Source organism: Nyctibius grandis, chromosome 3, assembly GCF_013368605.1.
Source record: "Nyctibius grandis isolate bNycGra1 chromosome 3, bNycGra1.pri, whole genome shotgun sequence".
Classification (NCBI taxonomy): Eukaryota; Metazoa; Chordata; class Aves; order Nyctibiiformes; family Nyctibiidae; genus Nyctibius; species Nyctibius grandis.
In genome coordinates this window covers 106,341,394-106,358,622 of record NC_090660.1, presented here as the reverse complement: position 1 = coordinate 106,358,622, position 17,229 = coordinate 106,341,394, and the positions used below count along the sequence as shown (strand labels likewise).

General features: G+C 39.4%; 1 protein-coding gene across 1 annotated transcript in view; it reads right to left on the bottom strand.

Moving 5' to 3' along the window:
* Positions 1-17,229, bottom strand: part of TG (thyroglobulin) — a 164,741-nt gene that overhangs the window by 83,427 nt on the left and 64,085 nt on the right. Inside the window, exons 35-38 of the mRNA XM_068396990.1 lie at positions 16,255-16,320; positions 3,885-4,019; positions 2,591-2,755; positions 166-388 (exon numbers count right to left, since the gene is read on the bottom strand). Coding sequence (XP_068253091.1) covers positions 166-388; positions 2,591-2,755; positions 3,885-4,019; positions 16,255-16,320 — 589 coding nt within the window. The remainder of the gene's footprint in view (positions 1-165; positions 389-2,590; positions 2,756-3,884; positions 4,020-16,254; positions 16,321-17,229) is intronic.

Below are 17,229 nucleotides of genomic sequence, written 5' to 3'. Positions count from 1 at the left end.
CAGGGAAATTATTCTTTTTGCTAAACAAAGACCCAAACTTGTATTAATCTGTACCCTGTAGGTTCTTTTGCAAGAAAGGACACAAATATCATGGTCATCACTCCAGCTACTTTTATACACCTGGATGGACAAGCACTTATGCAGATGATCAAAGGGGTTTCTTACCGAGCCACGGTAGCATTCCAGGTTTCCACCCAAGCAAACGGCTCTGGAGGACTGAAGCGCCTCTCTGCAAGGGGAGGTGCAGCGTACGGGATCCCCAGGAACTGGCTGATATTTCTCCACTCCGAGCCAATGCGGATCACCTGGGATTTGCCCATCAGATCTCCATGGGACGGGATGTACACAGATGGCGTTAAATCAGATTCAGAAATGGGCAGGAATAAATCTATTGGGGAGGGAACGGAGGAAAAATAATTTGATTTTGAAGTTAGTACCATTTCATAAATTAAAATTAATCCCATTCCCCTTAATTTTAAACTGATAAGTGTCTAATTCACTTTTTTAAATGAAATTTAGATAAATTTGTGTTATTCTCTCCTTATAAAATACTTCATACTATGCTAGATGTTACAAACATTTAACTTTCCAAAACCTTATTCAAACATTTCTTCCAGATCAGACATCACATTAGAATACAAATCTGAGCATTTCTACAAAAATTGAGAGAGATTTTCAGACTTCCCCCTCTCCTCTGATTCTAAAAAGCACAATGTTAAATCTTCAAACATTTATAGCAAGTCAGAGAGGAAAGATAATCACAGAGCTCACTGGTTTGGGCTCTCACCAGGAAAGACATGCACTTCAGTCCCCTTTCCAGGGACTGTTTCATCGCGAGAGACAGAAGAGCTTCAAAAGAAGGCAATTTGCACAACCATGTCCCAATTCCCTGCAGTCCCCTGTGGGACTGCTGTTCTCGAAGTGGGAACCACCAGTGCAAGTGATCTCTTGAAGTCAGACATATGTGTGTCTTCTACATGCCAGAGAAGAGAATGTGAGACTTTGGGGTACCAGAGAGCCTTCATCACCATCTCCTGCCTTACACTCTATTGGGAATACTGCCATTTTCTTCCACAGAACTTATGCCAGTATCTATATTTTAGATCAAACATAATTGCTATCTGAATTTATTTTTTGCTTGGAGAAAATTATGGAATATTAGGGCGTTCTAGTTTGATGCCATTTTTTTTTCTTTTTTATATAAGGATTATCTGAATCATTAGCTATTTATCCAAAGAACAATTTTTTTCAATAATGCCTTACTTTAAAACAGAGCTAAGTGATACCTGGTACTATTTATCTCCTAAAACAATTTATTTGATAGGCAAGAACCAAATTCTAAGCCAGGTGACTAAAACCAAAACTGTACATAAATTTACAACTACAGAAGTCTAGCTTTCTCATCTGAGTCTGTGATTTTGCTTCACTTGATAACGATAAACCCCTTTTTCTCTCATCAGGCTTGAACCTAGAAGCTTCTCATTGATTGTCAGCTCTTCACAGAAACCTCAGTGAGCAGAAAAGGAAATATTTCTTCCCTCCCCCCTTATTGTTACCTGGTTTCTAACAAAAGAAAGAATCAGTATTACACAAAATAAAGCAGTATCTTTTAAAAATCAAGGAAAAAGCCAACAAAAACTTAGAGTTCAAAATAAGTACATAGCCAAACAATAGAATTTTCATGTCTCTACATAACTTCTATTTATCTCATAAATAATTTTCACCTCTTTAAAATATTAGTTCGTCTTGTTTTGAGCTTGGAGAAGAGAAGACTGAGAGGGGATCTTATCAACACTTACAAATACCTTAGGGGTGGGTGTCAAGAGGAGGGGACCAGACTCTTCTCAGTGGTGCCCAGTGACAGGACAAGGGGCAATGGGCACAAGCTGAAACATGGGAAGTTCCATCTCAATATGAGGAGGAACTTCTTTACTTCTTTACTTTGAGAGTGACAGAGCACTGGAACAGGCTGCCCAGGGAGGTTGTGGAGTCTCCTTCTCTGGAGATATTCAAAACCCGCCTGGTCGCGACCCTGTGCAACATGCTGTAGGTGAACCTGCTTTGGCAGGGGGTTGGACTAGATGATCTCCAGAGGTCCCTTCCAACCCTTAACCATTCTGTGATTCTGAGTTTTTTTGTTTCTTTTCTCCAGAGATGGTCCTTAAGACTTTCAATTGACAGTGGGTTTTCAACATGCCTTGTGTTATTCTCAGAGTTTAGAATGAAGAACTTACAGAAACATCTACTGCAGATGAAGAGGAAGGAGCTGGACTTTTCTTGCTGGGTTTTTTGTTCGTTTTTAACATTCTGCACTTTCCAAAACCTCTTTTACAGACCAAACTTCCTTTATTATACCTGCTTCAATACTAGATGATAACACTATGATTTTGTGCATTATTATGAAAAGTATTCGGAGACATTTTCCCATCCTGCTTGGCTGTAACTCCACTGAAACAGCAATGGACAATTGTCTAGGAGACATCCATACCGCTTTATGCCTACTGAGGATTTCTTCACACCCCTTTCATGAGGATTGTGCATAGGCCATCACAGTTGAGTTCCTTCCTCCACAGCCTTAACCTGCTCTTACCTTGTCTCCTATAGATATACGTAGCTGGCTCTTTGAGTAAAACCCAGCAGCTGTGCCCTTGCAGGCCATGTGTGCATATCTGTGTATCAGGGTAGAAAAGGCATCTTATTGCTGAAGGCTGGATTTCCAGTGTAACCACTGTACATGACTGGTTCTTTGAACAAGCTGTAAGGTGAAATGTGAAGAAAAAGAGCAAGTAAAAATGTATTCTCAAAGTATTTTGTATGACATTGTTATAAGACGCTTAAAATAAAGGTTTTACCACAGGTCAAGCGACAAGGATTCTGCTCTAAAGCAGAATAATGGGGCATAAATGTCCCCATATACCCAGAACATTCTCCAAAATAGCCAAAGGACAAAAGGTTATATTGGCTTTAAAACAGAGTAATACAGCAAGAGAACTGGTATCACAGCTCTTAGGAGAAGAAAAGCATCTGCTAATAAACTACTGAGGACCTCAGCTGAATTCAAACAGTCCCCAGGGAGCCCTAGGGGAAGGTTCAGAATAAGAAAAGTATTGTCTCACTTGTCCCAGTTTGTCCCACTCAGAGGTGGATAGCCAACATTTTTCCTTTAGAAAGGCTCCTTCAAACAGTTATGGGAAAAGGAAAGGGTAAAAAAATTACACGGCTCATCTTCTTAAGGTGAGGACCATCTACTGCAGAAAATGGGACCATTCCAAGGGCCATCTTCTGCACTAGGTGGGAGCAATAACCTGACTTTTCCTTATTTCCACCACTCTGTGGCATTTGAGGATTTGCCAGTCATGTGAAGTTAAAGGACTCTTTGCTGTCTAGTTAGGCTCTTGATTAAAGCAGTTCCCTTTGTTGTTACTACAGCCCAACTTCTGCTTCATCCCAGCTCTCAGTTAACCTGCCTTCACGCGACACAGCTAGAGGTTACTTTAGATAATGGTAGGTGGCTCTACCATCTGTCTCGCTTGATGAGCATCTTAACTGTTCTTTAGAAAATAATGACATTTATTATTCCTTTAATTATTCGCTACAATATTCTCCAAGTTGTACGATGACTGGAGAAGCAAGAGGTCTCTGCGCCCAAGAGATGTCAAAACTACCCAGCCACTGTATGACACTTTATGTCGATTGTATCTTTCATTAGATAAATTATTTCAGGTCCCTTCTCTCAAAGTCACAGACACCAGGTAGCCTTTAAAAATAAGTAAAATCAATGTATCTATGTAAGCAAGGGGGTGAGGAGAAGCTGTTCTTGGTGTTTCAGTCTCACGAGCCAATATTTTCTGTAAAGCTATGAATAACCATTTCTTATTTCTTACCGGATAGACAAAAGTCTCTGGCAGTAGAAAAGTCATTGGATATATCTCTACTAACTTGCACAACTTCGAAGTTTGAGATGGATGAATCCATGAGAACAGAGGACACATTTAAGGGTTGCCATATATCCAAATAGTCTGTAAAATGAACCATACAAAAATAATATAACTAGAGAAATCAGTAAAAAATTCAGAGGAAAATAATGTAGAGGTAAAAGCACTGGGGAGTTCCCCAATGAAAGACTTTCACCTTCCTTTGTGTCAACAGGGAATAAATGAAATATAATATTCAAAGGCTTCTGATTAACTAGAGGATCCAGTCTCAGTTTCAGAGGTCGTTTACAAAGGTATTTAGTTAATAAAGAGGTAAATCAGGAGCAGCTCCATCCCCTTTTGCATGTAAATCCAAATGATTTAAATAAAACGTTTCTGAACAAGCCTAATTACATTAAAGGACGTGGGTCATAATGCTTGTACACGAGTTCCTGAGCAGATACAGCCATTAACTCCTTGGTAAGCAAGTGGGGATCCTGCATGTGACTGAGCACTTCCAGAACCTCCAGCAGACATCCACACCTATATGTAAAGCAGGAGCTGGTTTCCTAAGGTAGGCTTCACCTCTGTCACCTGCAAGGTAGACGTCTACATCCGAGTTAATTACCCTAGACTCCTTGTACTATCAGGAGGAACAGATAGTTTTACTATACAATATCTCCATCCTTCTTTAGATGTCTGCTTTAGGATGAGACAAATCACTCCCAGGAACCCACTGATTACAGGAGCCAGATGTCCGTGTTGTCTGTGTAGGAACCTCATGTGAGTAGCTGAAATGGAGATGTCTCTGTGCCTGCATACACCTACATTCAGAGAGCACGTCCCAACCTTACAGACTAAGTGAAAATGAGACAAAAGTTTGCGCAAATGTTACCATTTGTCTTCATTTCCCTTACAAGCAATCAACCAAACTCCCACAGAAGCACATGTCATTTTCACAGATTTACAGAAATTTTTTTAAAAGGTCAAAAGGATTATTTTGATCACCTTACTTTGTTTTCTTAGACAGAATTACATTAAATTCTACGAGCTGTTCTAATGTCATGTAACTGCTACATAATTAAGATTTCATTCTATTTCATATGTATATATACACACAAATATGTATATATGTACATATACACATGTATATACATATATACAAACATGTATATTCACATATATACATGCACACATGCATGTACATGTGTGAGCATATACATACACATATATACTGACTCTAGTATTCATCAAAAATTATTCTTCTGTCTCACAGTGGAGTTAAAAAAAAATGCCACAAACATTATTTTCCCAAACACAAACAGATAAAAATATCTGCAGGCTCTCAATTTTGCACACAGAAGTCAAAAAGGAAGGCTTGGGAAAGAATGGGCCTTTATTTAGTTTAGTTCCTTTCAACAGTTCAATATGTTTTAAAAATAAAAGGGCCCTGCTGTGGCCACTCAGTCCTAAACAGGAGGTTGGCGTTACCCTCTCCATGTAATTGTAGGGTGAGGACAGATTTGAGTCAGCTGTTGCCTTGCAATTCCTGGTGAGCAGATCCCACCCTGTTGCTTCAGGTAATTTACCACACAGATGCAAAAATTGTGACCATTCGTTTCATTAAAGATTTCTTTTAGTCTTCTGAGAAATGGGTGACTTGCAAAGATGGACAAAATTTCCTTCCTCTCCTCACAGTAAGACAGCTGTGACCATACCACTTAACACCAAATCTGAAGCTGAGGTCTGGGGTTCATACAATCAGGGCTGCAGCATGCCCCCCCTGCAGCTTAGAAATCTGCAAGTTGACATACTTGTCCAGTTGATGAGAACCAAGACACGAAAGAGACCACAAAATAACAATGACAATTAGATTTCAAAATTATTTTATTCTAAATAATTAATGACAACACAGGGTAACTGCCACAACTCAGGCCTCTACACTGATGTTCAAGGTCTTTGCTTTTGCAAGGTAAACCCTTCCCAAGGAAGTGTAAGCCTCACACATGGGGTATCTGCCAGAGGACAAGCTGAAAAAAACAACATGCTGCCACTGTTGCCAAGGCTGTTACCTTAGCGCTAGCTCCTTTGCTCTCACCCTTGCTGAAGAAAACATCTGATGGATTCGTGGAGTGATGAACTGACCTACTGTACTCCATATACCTTCCCAAACAGCCCAGACGTGAACTAGGCAAGAAAGCAGCACTGGGTCCTATTCAACCACTTCAAAATCATTCCATTCCTCTTATATTTGGGGGCAACTTTTCCAAAAGATAGAGGCTGAAAGTCTCCAGCTAAGTAGAAATAAAGGTTAATTTGGTTAAAGGTTAATTGTGCTGTCGTATGTTAAAGATCACAAGCTTACTTGACATTGCAGAGTAGCAAAGTCATCATCAGCACCATATTCGGAGGGAGTCTAAACTAGTAAGGGAGCAACAACTCAGCAATCACAGCTTGACTTATGCAACAGTCCTACTGCACTTAATTTTTTTTCTTCCCCTTAAGCACTCATTATTCAATTGTGTTAAAGGAACACAGAGATTTTAATCATGTGGAAATTACTACATTTCATATTGTCAATGGTTTCTCTCTATTTTAAAACCATCTAATATGACCAGTTGCATGACTCATATTAGAACATTTCAACCTCTACATCTAGGGTGACAGTTTCTGGCATTTATTTAGAAAGATACTTAAAAATAGAAACCAACTCTGTAAGCGATGGAGAACTAACCATTACATCCTCTCCAGAGATTATGTGCCTGCACTACTAGATCCCCCAGGTCTTACTTTTCCAGATTATATCTTGTCAGTTTGAGTTTTCAATTATTTCTTAAATAATTTTTTTGTGAAAACATGAACAAGTTTTTTTTTTAATCAATATATTTCTACATAAGAGCAATGTTGCCATCTTGCACTGTGTACAGTACTAGTAACCGAGGTCCTACTGCTGGAACAAGTAATCTCCCTAGGTTTAGACACAAAGCTTCAAATTACTTTCTGTCGTTCTTTCAAAAAAGAGCCTTGTCTGGATTCCATTGTAAGTCAACAAGTCTGGGTGCATCAGTGGTTTTGCAAGATATTTCACCAGACTGACTCTCTTCCCATAGGTTCCCTAACTCACTCAGTGACCTCTGGCAAGTCTCATAATCCTCATATGCCTCCGTTTGCCCACAGGTCAAACATTCAGAAGCGCTCTTGTTAAGCTAAACTCTACTCTCTCAGGAAAGAAATTAGAAACAATTCCACAAAAGCAAAATAAAATCCTTGGATTTACACCTCTGACACTTGAATTTGGCCTTCTGTACCTATTTCCCCGAGGTTTACTAGCTTACTGTTATTAATATCACAGAATCACAGACTCAACCAGGTTGGAAGAGACCTCTGGGATCATCGAGTCCAACCGTTGCCCTGACACCACCATGTCAACTAATATCTTTTGAAGGTGCTCAAATTAAGCTTGTGAGCGCACACTGCCATTATTAGGTACATGTAATGTGTTCCACATTTGATCACAAGCTAAACTTCCTACTTCTATATTAAAGGCTTTTTTTTATCCCTTTATGTGGGATAGAGTCAAGTTAATAACACTCACATTAAATACATATAAGTACATATAATACATATAAATACAACAGGCACTTTGCAGCCTATGCTAGGCACAGAAGAGTGACCACTCATGATGCAATCATCCATAGATCATACATTCATACCAAAAACACATTTTATTTTGCTTATTCTTTGCCCTGAATCTCACAGAAGGGAGCTTTGCAACCTCCTCCTTGGAGTTTGTGGGGTTTTTTTTCATTCTCAGTCCTGGATGAAACATTCATAATCTCAGATCTGATTTAGATACTGAGACTTGAAAGTCTCCCTTTCTGACCTTCTGCCCAACTGACCCCAGATTCAGTTAAATGCAGAAACACTAATGCTTATTTTAATGACAGAGCAAAGCCCTTTAACCCAGAGCTGTCCATGGATGGCACCACTGTGGGCATTGCCAGCCAGCAGTTATCGGCAAGTGAGATTTTAGCTATTAGTTGTTTTCTTCTTCCCTTCTCCTGGCAGCAGATCCAGCAATGCCCACAGCCATGCACACCCACTTCATTACGTGGGCAAAACAGAATTTTCCATGGCTGATCTAAATTGGCCTCATCTTGAAACTGCTCTCACAAGGCACAAAGCTACAGACTGGCACTGCTTTGCCGAAAATACATAGTGCACCTGATGGGCTGGAAGACATTTCTGGTTTATATATAGGTTAAGCACTGACCTTCCAAACCACATTTTGGCAAATGCTTTGATTGGATAATTACAGCACTCTGAATCCAGCCAGCCCTGTAAGTTTTATTGCAAAATTATAGATGACCCATACAGAGAGCCTCTCTCTTCCAGATGTTCTTGTTCGGGTAGGCAAAGTTTAAGACTGGATTTGCAAAAGGACTCACTGGCCTTACTCTGTTCCCACTCAAGTCGTATGATCACAAGACTGGAATAGATTTCCTGGGGGCACAGAGCTCAGCCTCCCACTTTCACAGGCAATGACATTATAAAATCCTTTTCATGAGACCAAAAGTTTCATCACTGACTTCAGTGATGAAGCAAAGTGGGGTCAGTTCTGAGTTTGCTGGAAAATTTGACATTTGTATAAGGAAACAGAGATACAGAAGTGCAATAAAATAACAAGTTAAATTTAGAAGAAAACTCGTGAAGTTGAGGAGGTGCATAAATCACATGAGGTTAACATGAGGTTAAGGAGGTACATAAATCAGATCTCTGGGTTCAGTATGCCTAATTCATGTTTGAAAGACAAATTCTGATCTTAATTCTGAAATTTGTAAGCCATATTTAACAGCCCTGACTCAAGCCAAAAGCATGCTTACAGCCTGAACTCAGTGCTTTATATTCCTAGCATTCAGAGGGTTTTTTTTCCAATGAAGACTGCTAACCTGTCTGTATACCAACAATCTCCAAAATCAGCAAATCATCAACTCACAGTGGACCTGCAGAAGATACAGTTGCTTCTCATTTTTGTCCATCCACTGAGATTTGAATAATTCAAAATGGGTCTTTTTCTTAAAACTGCTGCATAATAACTATAATCACACCTCAGACAAACATGTCCCAAACTAAAATATGTGTTATTTATGGCCTTTAGCACTGAGCAATCTTGCTATGAAAACTTTCTGCCTTCTTCAGTAGTGCCAATTATAGTAAATTGTACAGTAATAGGATACTAAGAATGTACCAGGTATTTATCCAGCTTTAAAATCAGCTGTTTTCAAAAGGCTAAAATCCTCATGTTTACAAACAGAATAAAAATCAAACTTAAGGGCAAAGACAGTCACCAGAGGTCCAATATGTTGTATGGGGACATGGTAGATCAATTCCCAAGGACAGATGAAAAAAGGCTGTCTTTGTTTCACACTAAAGATCTCTCTGACATATCCTCAGCATTGTGGGAAAACAGGAAGACAAATGATACTATTAATCACCAAAGTCAGCTACATCAGCACCTGTACTACCATCAGCACCTCTGCTGAGAATGGAAATACCCCATGTGCTGAGATAGCCCGATGGGAAATTTATTCCCACATCGGAAAATCCCTTAGCAATTGCTCACTCCTGCATTGAGGGAACGACCATAAATCATTAGGGGATCACAGGAGGCAGAAACAGGAAGGGTCTAACAGATCATTACATCCATATGCCTCGGTGGTTTCTCAATGAATTACTTGATTTGAATGGAGTAGGAATGGAGCCCATACGATCCCTCCACACATTTCTGTATACGATCTGCAGTCTCATGCAGAGATCACCATTTAAGGGTCACTGTCTTCTAGCAGTTGCCAAATCCGAGATAGGTAGCCATATCCTATTTAAAACTGAGGAACCTGAAGACACAAATGCTCATTAAAGTTTGGATAATTACTATATATAGTTCATAAATCTCATAACAAAGTACAAAAGCAGAAGTCATACACCAGTGTCACTCCTCCCTTCCACATGCACAGGAACATTTTCAGGCTCTCCAGTTTGCTTTAAGCACAGGTCTTCCCTCTAAAAAGCCAGCTAACACATTTCATAGATCATTTTGCTTCTTTCAGTCTTAATTATAAAGATGTAAAAACTTCCACAGCTCAAACCCCTGTGCATAAACTGTTTGTATAACAGCATTATACAGGACAAGTAGTGATAGGACAAGGGGGAATGGTTTTAAACTGAAAGAGGGCAGATTTATATTAGGAAGAAATTCTTTACTGTGAAGGTGGTGAGACACTGGAACAGGTTGCCCAGAGAACTTGTGGCTGCCCCCTCCCTGGCAGTGTTCAAGACCAGATTGGATGGGGCTTTGAGCAACCTGGTCTAGAGGAAAAGTGTCCCTGCCTGCGGCAGGGGGGTTGGAACTAGATGATCTTTAAGGTACCTTCCAACCCAAACCATTCTATGATTCTATGATTCTATTATACAACCGTAAAATAACGATACATAATTTCTCATAAAAAACTTTTCTTATCTCCCCCTATCTTACAGCTGGCTGCAGAAAGTTCCATCTCAAAACTAATTATGAGACCTGACTGTTTTCTCTTTTACATAACATTCCTCCATATTCACACAACTCAGAACAGTTGTTATTTAAATACCAGCGTAAGTAAACCAAGACTGCAGCATGACATATTAGCATTGTCATCACGGGCAGTCTTAAAATAACAGCTGTCCTCCCATCGTTAAAGGTCACAGATCATACCTGAAACCCGCCACAGATGATTCCATACTCAGTGTCATCACAGCACATTAACTTCTTCAGGGGAAAAATGCTCCAAGTGTAAGAAGTCGGACTTTCCCAGCCTGTTCAGGCTACCTGTTTTTCAAGCTTTATTTCTCAGATAGCAGAAACTATGTGGAAATCACAACAGACGAGCAGGAGTGTGCTCTGCTCCATGTGATAGATGTACAGGAGACAAAAGTATTCATTTAGTTAAAGATGAAAACCACACATTCAGTTAAATGCATCATAGACTAGTAATGAAGAGTTCAGTTCCTGAAGGAGAGTTTATGCTAGTATCAGAAAGGGTAATGCAAGAATACAAATAGGCAAAAGGCATTGAAGCAACAGCAAAGCAACAAGAATTCAGGTAAAAGGCACTAAGGACAGTGTGCAGCTCACCTCCCTCCTACCAGACAGCAGTGATCTGCAGGCATTATGGAGAACTTAATTCCTTTTATTTGCAGACTAATGGGGCATGCAATGAGTGTTAGAAATGGCTAGCAGTGCTGCTTGTAGGGAGAGTAACCTGGGGAAAGCAAACAGGAGCCTCAGAGAGGAAACACAGGGGTACAATGGGCTTCATGCCTTCCCTCTTCTTGTGTCTCTCCTGATACATGGGGAAGGGTTTTGGTTTTTTTTAAAATTTTCCTGGTGGCTACAGGCTGCTCTGTGACTGGGCATGTAAAGAAGCTGCTACTGAAAATTATTTTTGCCATTGCAGATTCAAAGCTTTAGAGGTTTTATGAAGATTTCTGCTTATTAACATCTTCAAAGCCCAGGCTGGGAAACAGACGAAGAAGAGATACATGTTTTTGCTTAATTTATTTAGAGAGAGTTTCAGTGAAAGAAGCTCCAATAAATTATTTGGGTGAGACAAGAGAATTTGGTCTCGACTGTTCATCTTTTAAACCTATAGTGACTGCAACAGAACTCCCCTTTGTGTCCAGTGGGACTAACTGGCCTGGACAGTACCTTGCAGCTCCTTGGCTCAAGGATTTCTGCCTTCAGGTAGATACTAGGAAAAATTAAATCATTCTAGTTGTGCCTTGCTCACTTTGGGCAGTTAAAGACTGTATATGCAAGCTTTTAAAAAAAAAAAAAACAAAACAAAAAAACAGTGAGATTCTGAGTTTAAATACCATAGAAAGTGAGACAAATTAACTCCTGGTGACAGTCCAAAGAAAGACAATTTAGCACTGAGAGAGCTGTCTTCCCTGTAGAACAAACAGACACAGAAAATGTTTTGGGAGCCATAAAATTTTCTTTTAAGGAGCGTTCTTCAGCTTATTCAGGGGGAAAACGGAGAATCTTGACAGATTTGTTTGTGGTTTGTATTATTTTGTTTTTTTTTTTTATTTTTAATTAAAGGGTAGTACTTTGACATCTCCATGACAGAAGGATTCCACTGGTTCTTCAGAGATCCTAAAAAGCTGAAGTGATGTCTTTTCATAAGGGTAGAGATGGAGAAGTTGGTATTTAACAACCTGGCCTCCTGCAGGATGTCCCAGATTCCTCAAAATGCACATTCTTATAACTATGTAAGCCAGATAATATAAGATGTTACCTCAACTTGCAAATCTTGCTCTCCTGACCACCTAAGGAAAGACAGCAAAAGAGCCAATAGCTCTATTAGTTTGAACTAGAAAAACTGAAGCATGTGTGAACATGAGAGAGAAGACCTGTTTTCTCCGAAGGCTAGATGTTAAAACAGCTTCTCTGTACAATTGCTAGATGAAGGTCCTAGCCAGTTTTCAGACAGACATAAAAAATAACTTGATGGGAGACAGTGTGATCCAAGATGCAAGTCTGCCCATTTCTCCAGCCTGTTGACGTCCTCCTTTAAATGGCAGTACACCCATCTGGTCTGTCAACCACTCCTCCCAATCTTTTGTCATCTGCAAACTCGCTGCAAGTGCACACTGTCTCATTGTCCAGGTCATTATTCAAGACGTTAAACAGTATTAGCCCCAGTATCAGCCCTAGGGGTACACCAGTGACTGGCCTCCAGCTAGATCACAACTCTGTGCCCAGCAGTTCAGCCAGCATTTAGTCCACCTCACTGTTGATTTATCCAAACCCTACTTCATCAGTTTCTGTGAGGATGTTATGTGAGACAGCATCAACAGCCTTTCTGAAGTCAAGATAAACAACACCCACTGCTTTCCCCTCATGCACTTAGACAGTCACCTGGTTGTAGCAGACTATCTGTTTGGTCATGCATAATTTTCCTCTTTGTAAATCCATGTTGACTACACTGCTGGTCACCTTCTTGTTCTTAACATGTCTGGAAATGATTTCCAGGATCAGTTCCTCCATTAGCTTCCCAGGGATCAAGGTGAGGCTGACCAGCCTATAGTACCCCAGATCTTCCTTCTTGCCCTTCTTGAAGACAGAGGTGACATTTGCTTTCCTCCCAGCCTCAAGAACCTGCCCCATCACCAGGGCCTTTCAAAGAGTGGCCTCAGAATGACATTAACCAGCTCCCTCTGCACTCATATAGGGGAGTTTGTTCCCTAACCTGATACTCCCATACTGATGGTAAGTCTTCCTTGCTGCAGTCTTTCCCCCTGGTCTCAAGGGCCTGATGGCTGGACTTACCAGTAAAGACTGAGGCAAAGAAGGCACTAAGTACCTCGGCCTTTTCCATATCCTTTGCCATCAGGTCTCCTGCCCCATTCAGCAGCAGATCCACATTTTCCCTACCCTTCCTTTTGCTGCCCATGTACTTGTAGAAACTCTTCTTTTGAGGCTTTTTCCATTGTTCTATGGTCCCACATGCCTCTACTCTCTCTATTGAGAAGTACAATGAGTAAAACAAGCAAAGCATCTGCTTCTCACAAGACTGAAAAGAAATCTGCTAATCTGGGTTTCTTCACAGCATGTCGGGTCTGGAAACACCACAGACTTGGAAGGGAGTCAGTACCCTGACTGCAAATGGGAGGAAGCAAAGTGCTGGGCACTCTGTCTTGAGCATTGCAAATTGGCTAACTAGAAAATGAAGCAGTCAAATGTATTATTTGTCTATTAAAATATAGGCCTTAATTGTGCTTCATTGAGCTCAGACACTAGATTGAACATAATATTAACTGCACTGCTTCACAGAGCCTTCTGGCAAAGCATTCAAATTTAAGTATCTTTCTGATCTTTCACAGAAAATTTTATATATTTTTTTATGTGTGTATATATATATACTTACATGCACAGACACATATATATATATATACACACACAACAGTGCCCTTTAAAGTGACATTTTCTCACACTCACCATCTGGTTAACCCAAGAGTCACAGTTTTATTTTTTTTCCTGTGTACAACCAATAGCACAATGTAGCAAATTCAGTCACTGCTAGCTTTTCTATGCTGCCCAATTTGAAAACCATTAATCTTCTACAGTATATATTAATATAAAATATATGATCATAAAGACTTTGGAAACAATGTTTATTAATTTTTTCCAAAATCTCTGACAATGCGACAGAGATAACAATCTGACCTAAATAACCATGCTGGTACTTTTAGTATCAAAATGAGGCAGAACATAAGGACAGATGGTTCCCAGTTGCATTTTGAATGCATTGCTGCACACACTGGTGTTAGGGACCCAAAAAGTAGAGGAAACTAGTGCTAATTTGACGTCCAGGCTAGTTGCGCTCTTTGTAATTCAGTGACTTCTCCTGCCTTCTGTCCTGAGGACAACCGCTCTAATCCAGAATCCTGCCTCTTCATGGAAGACTCTACTCACTTGGGTGGTTAACCAGACCTTTGCAAACCAGAGACTTCCCTAGTTGCTCTGCACTTGGAAAGATGACCTGGAAATGGGTATGATAGATCAAGACTCTTACTAAGGGTAAGATGAGCACCTCGCTTGCTGTGGTTAAGTTCTGGGCAGTCTTTAGACTAGAAAGCAAATGACAGATAGAAACACCTCATTTCCTTAAGTGCTGCTTAGCTCACTATTTTCCTAGATTTAAGAAAGTAAGAAAAATATAAAAGGAAAATGACAAAATTACTACTAAGCTTCACACTGGAAGGAAGGACAATTTAGTAAAGCAGTTTTCTACATCCCATGGGAAAAACAGTTTGCAAAGGAGTTGAATTGCCCAACCTACACATTACCCCACTAGCTCCTCAAAGTATTTCACACAAAAATTACTTCTGCTTACCTATAAAGATATGCATTTTCTTTCTATTAAATTAAAATGATCTTTTAAAAAAGCACAGATTCTACTAATAAATACAAATAGTCTGAACGTGACCATGACTGGTGGTCATATGATGATAAAACAGTTAATAATAAATTCTGAACTCAATACTGAAAATTCTTTGCAAATATTAACCATCTCCTGCAAGCCCAGTTGCATATGGTTTAAGGAAAGAGACAAACACATTAAAAAATTTGCTCAGATTAAACAGAAAATCAAGGGCAGAGATGGATGAGAGTTCTCAATTTCAGTCTAACCTGAGGGTTAAGTTGAGTTATCTAATGACTAGTCAACCTGCCTCCTTTCCGTTACACACAGCAGTTAGCAGATATGCTGTGTATTTCTGGAAAGGACACATCAGGGAAGCCTGTAGCTGTTGACAATTTGCATATATTTTTAGGGGGCAATAGACACAAAGCCCTGAAAAACAGCAGTTAAGTTTCATTTATTAAGAGGATCCACCCACTTTTAAAATAACATGTGAGTACCATAAGATTCATTAAGTGCAAAACTGAAATAAATTTTATTCCTGATACAAAAAAGATGGTGTCATAGCAAGTAACAGCATCTCTTCAAAAGTGGGACCCAACACACACCTCAAATACTACATTTCTTGTGATCCAGTTCTGAATAATCTTTGAGATAATATTCCCATCTTGCAGGAAACCACAAACAAGGACTAAAGGCAGTACAATTTATCATTCTTCTACAACAATTACAAAGTGGTATAAACCAGCATTAATTTCCTGAGGAATTGCCCCTTTCATTGTCTTGCTTTTTAGACATAAAGCTTTAAAGGGGAAAACTAGATTTGCTAAATTTGACTTTGCATCTGTATTACAATTGTTTGTATTTATTTGAAAAGTCATTGTCACTTCTCGCATTCAGGCAACGGCTGGTGATTTGTCTAATCTGACATTCCTTGCCATCCTGGCAAGCACCAGATGCTACAAGAATGGCACTAGAAACTCCACAACAGTGGACAATAATGGAATAAACAGCTTTTCGGGAGGCTACCCTTGCCGGAGCTTTTGGTCACTGTACTAAAATATGAAGTTATATCCATTGAAAGAGATGTGACTTCCACACTTATAAATGATAAATTTCTTCATCAGTCCTGCCAAATATTTTGCCTCAGTGACCTCTTGTGGCAGTGAGTTTGAGAGATATTAGGCCAGCATTGTGGATGACAACAATTCTTCTGTTTAAATGATACACAATTAATAAACATGAGTAAACACCTGAATGAGTAAACTCATGGGGAACACAACCATTTCCTTATAATGTGATCTTTTAGCAATGCATACAAAATAGAGGATGCTTCTTTTTTTTTTTTTTTTTTTGGCTTAATACATGAATACACTTACCACTTTCTGGCCTGAGAGGTAAAGTAACAGGTGGACACAGGTTAGGCATGGTGTTCTTCAAGTCAGCTAAAAGCAGAAAAAAACCAAAATATTGGTTTTTAAAACTTACACATGAAGGTTTAAAATGTAACCAACTCCTCGATATTTCCAGCATCACTTCTGGGATCTGAATGTTGCATCTTCTCACCACAAACACCAAGACTAAGGATGCGAGGTTGCTTTGCAACAAGCCGTTTTGGGCTTGTACATGAAACCAGACTTCCTTAAATTTCCATATTTATAAACATTCCTACAAACACTTTTCAAAATTCATGTGTTTATGAACAACTCATTTCAGTAGTTCTGTGTTTTTTTCCATGTCCCTTTCTGTATTTGGTTTTCTGCACCACAACACATGAGATTTTCTCTGCTTCCTGATTAGCAAACTGGAATTTCTCAAAACAAAATTTAGGAACAAGTCAGTTTCCAGCAGGAAACTTTCCAAGTTAAAATTCAAATAATCATTCATATTTTCCACACATGAAACTTCTTATTTGCTAATATTTCCTTTCAACATTTTGTGATTTTAAATAAAAACCAAGAAATTTCCCCAATGCATTCATATTTTGTAAAACACTTCAATTAATCAAATCAGTTATAAATTCTCTACTAAGACAAAATAAATTACTATCCCTACAGAAGCTGAAGACAGGTCAGATTTTCTGTTTGCTTCTTCTGCTTTGTACTGCTCATGCATGAAACGAACAGATCTTTCTAAAAACTCTAGAGTTTCACCATTCACATTGACAGGAGTGAAGAACTGGAGCTGTCCAAAACTCTCTTAAAAACGCTACATGTTCCTCATTGACTGAGCTGCAACCATGACTATACATATGAAGTCAAGTTGCTAATGAGCGGACCCATGAGGGCAAACAGCTCACGTCAATTTAACATATAACGAAACATGGAGATGCAAGTACCTTCTTACAACAAGAC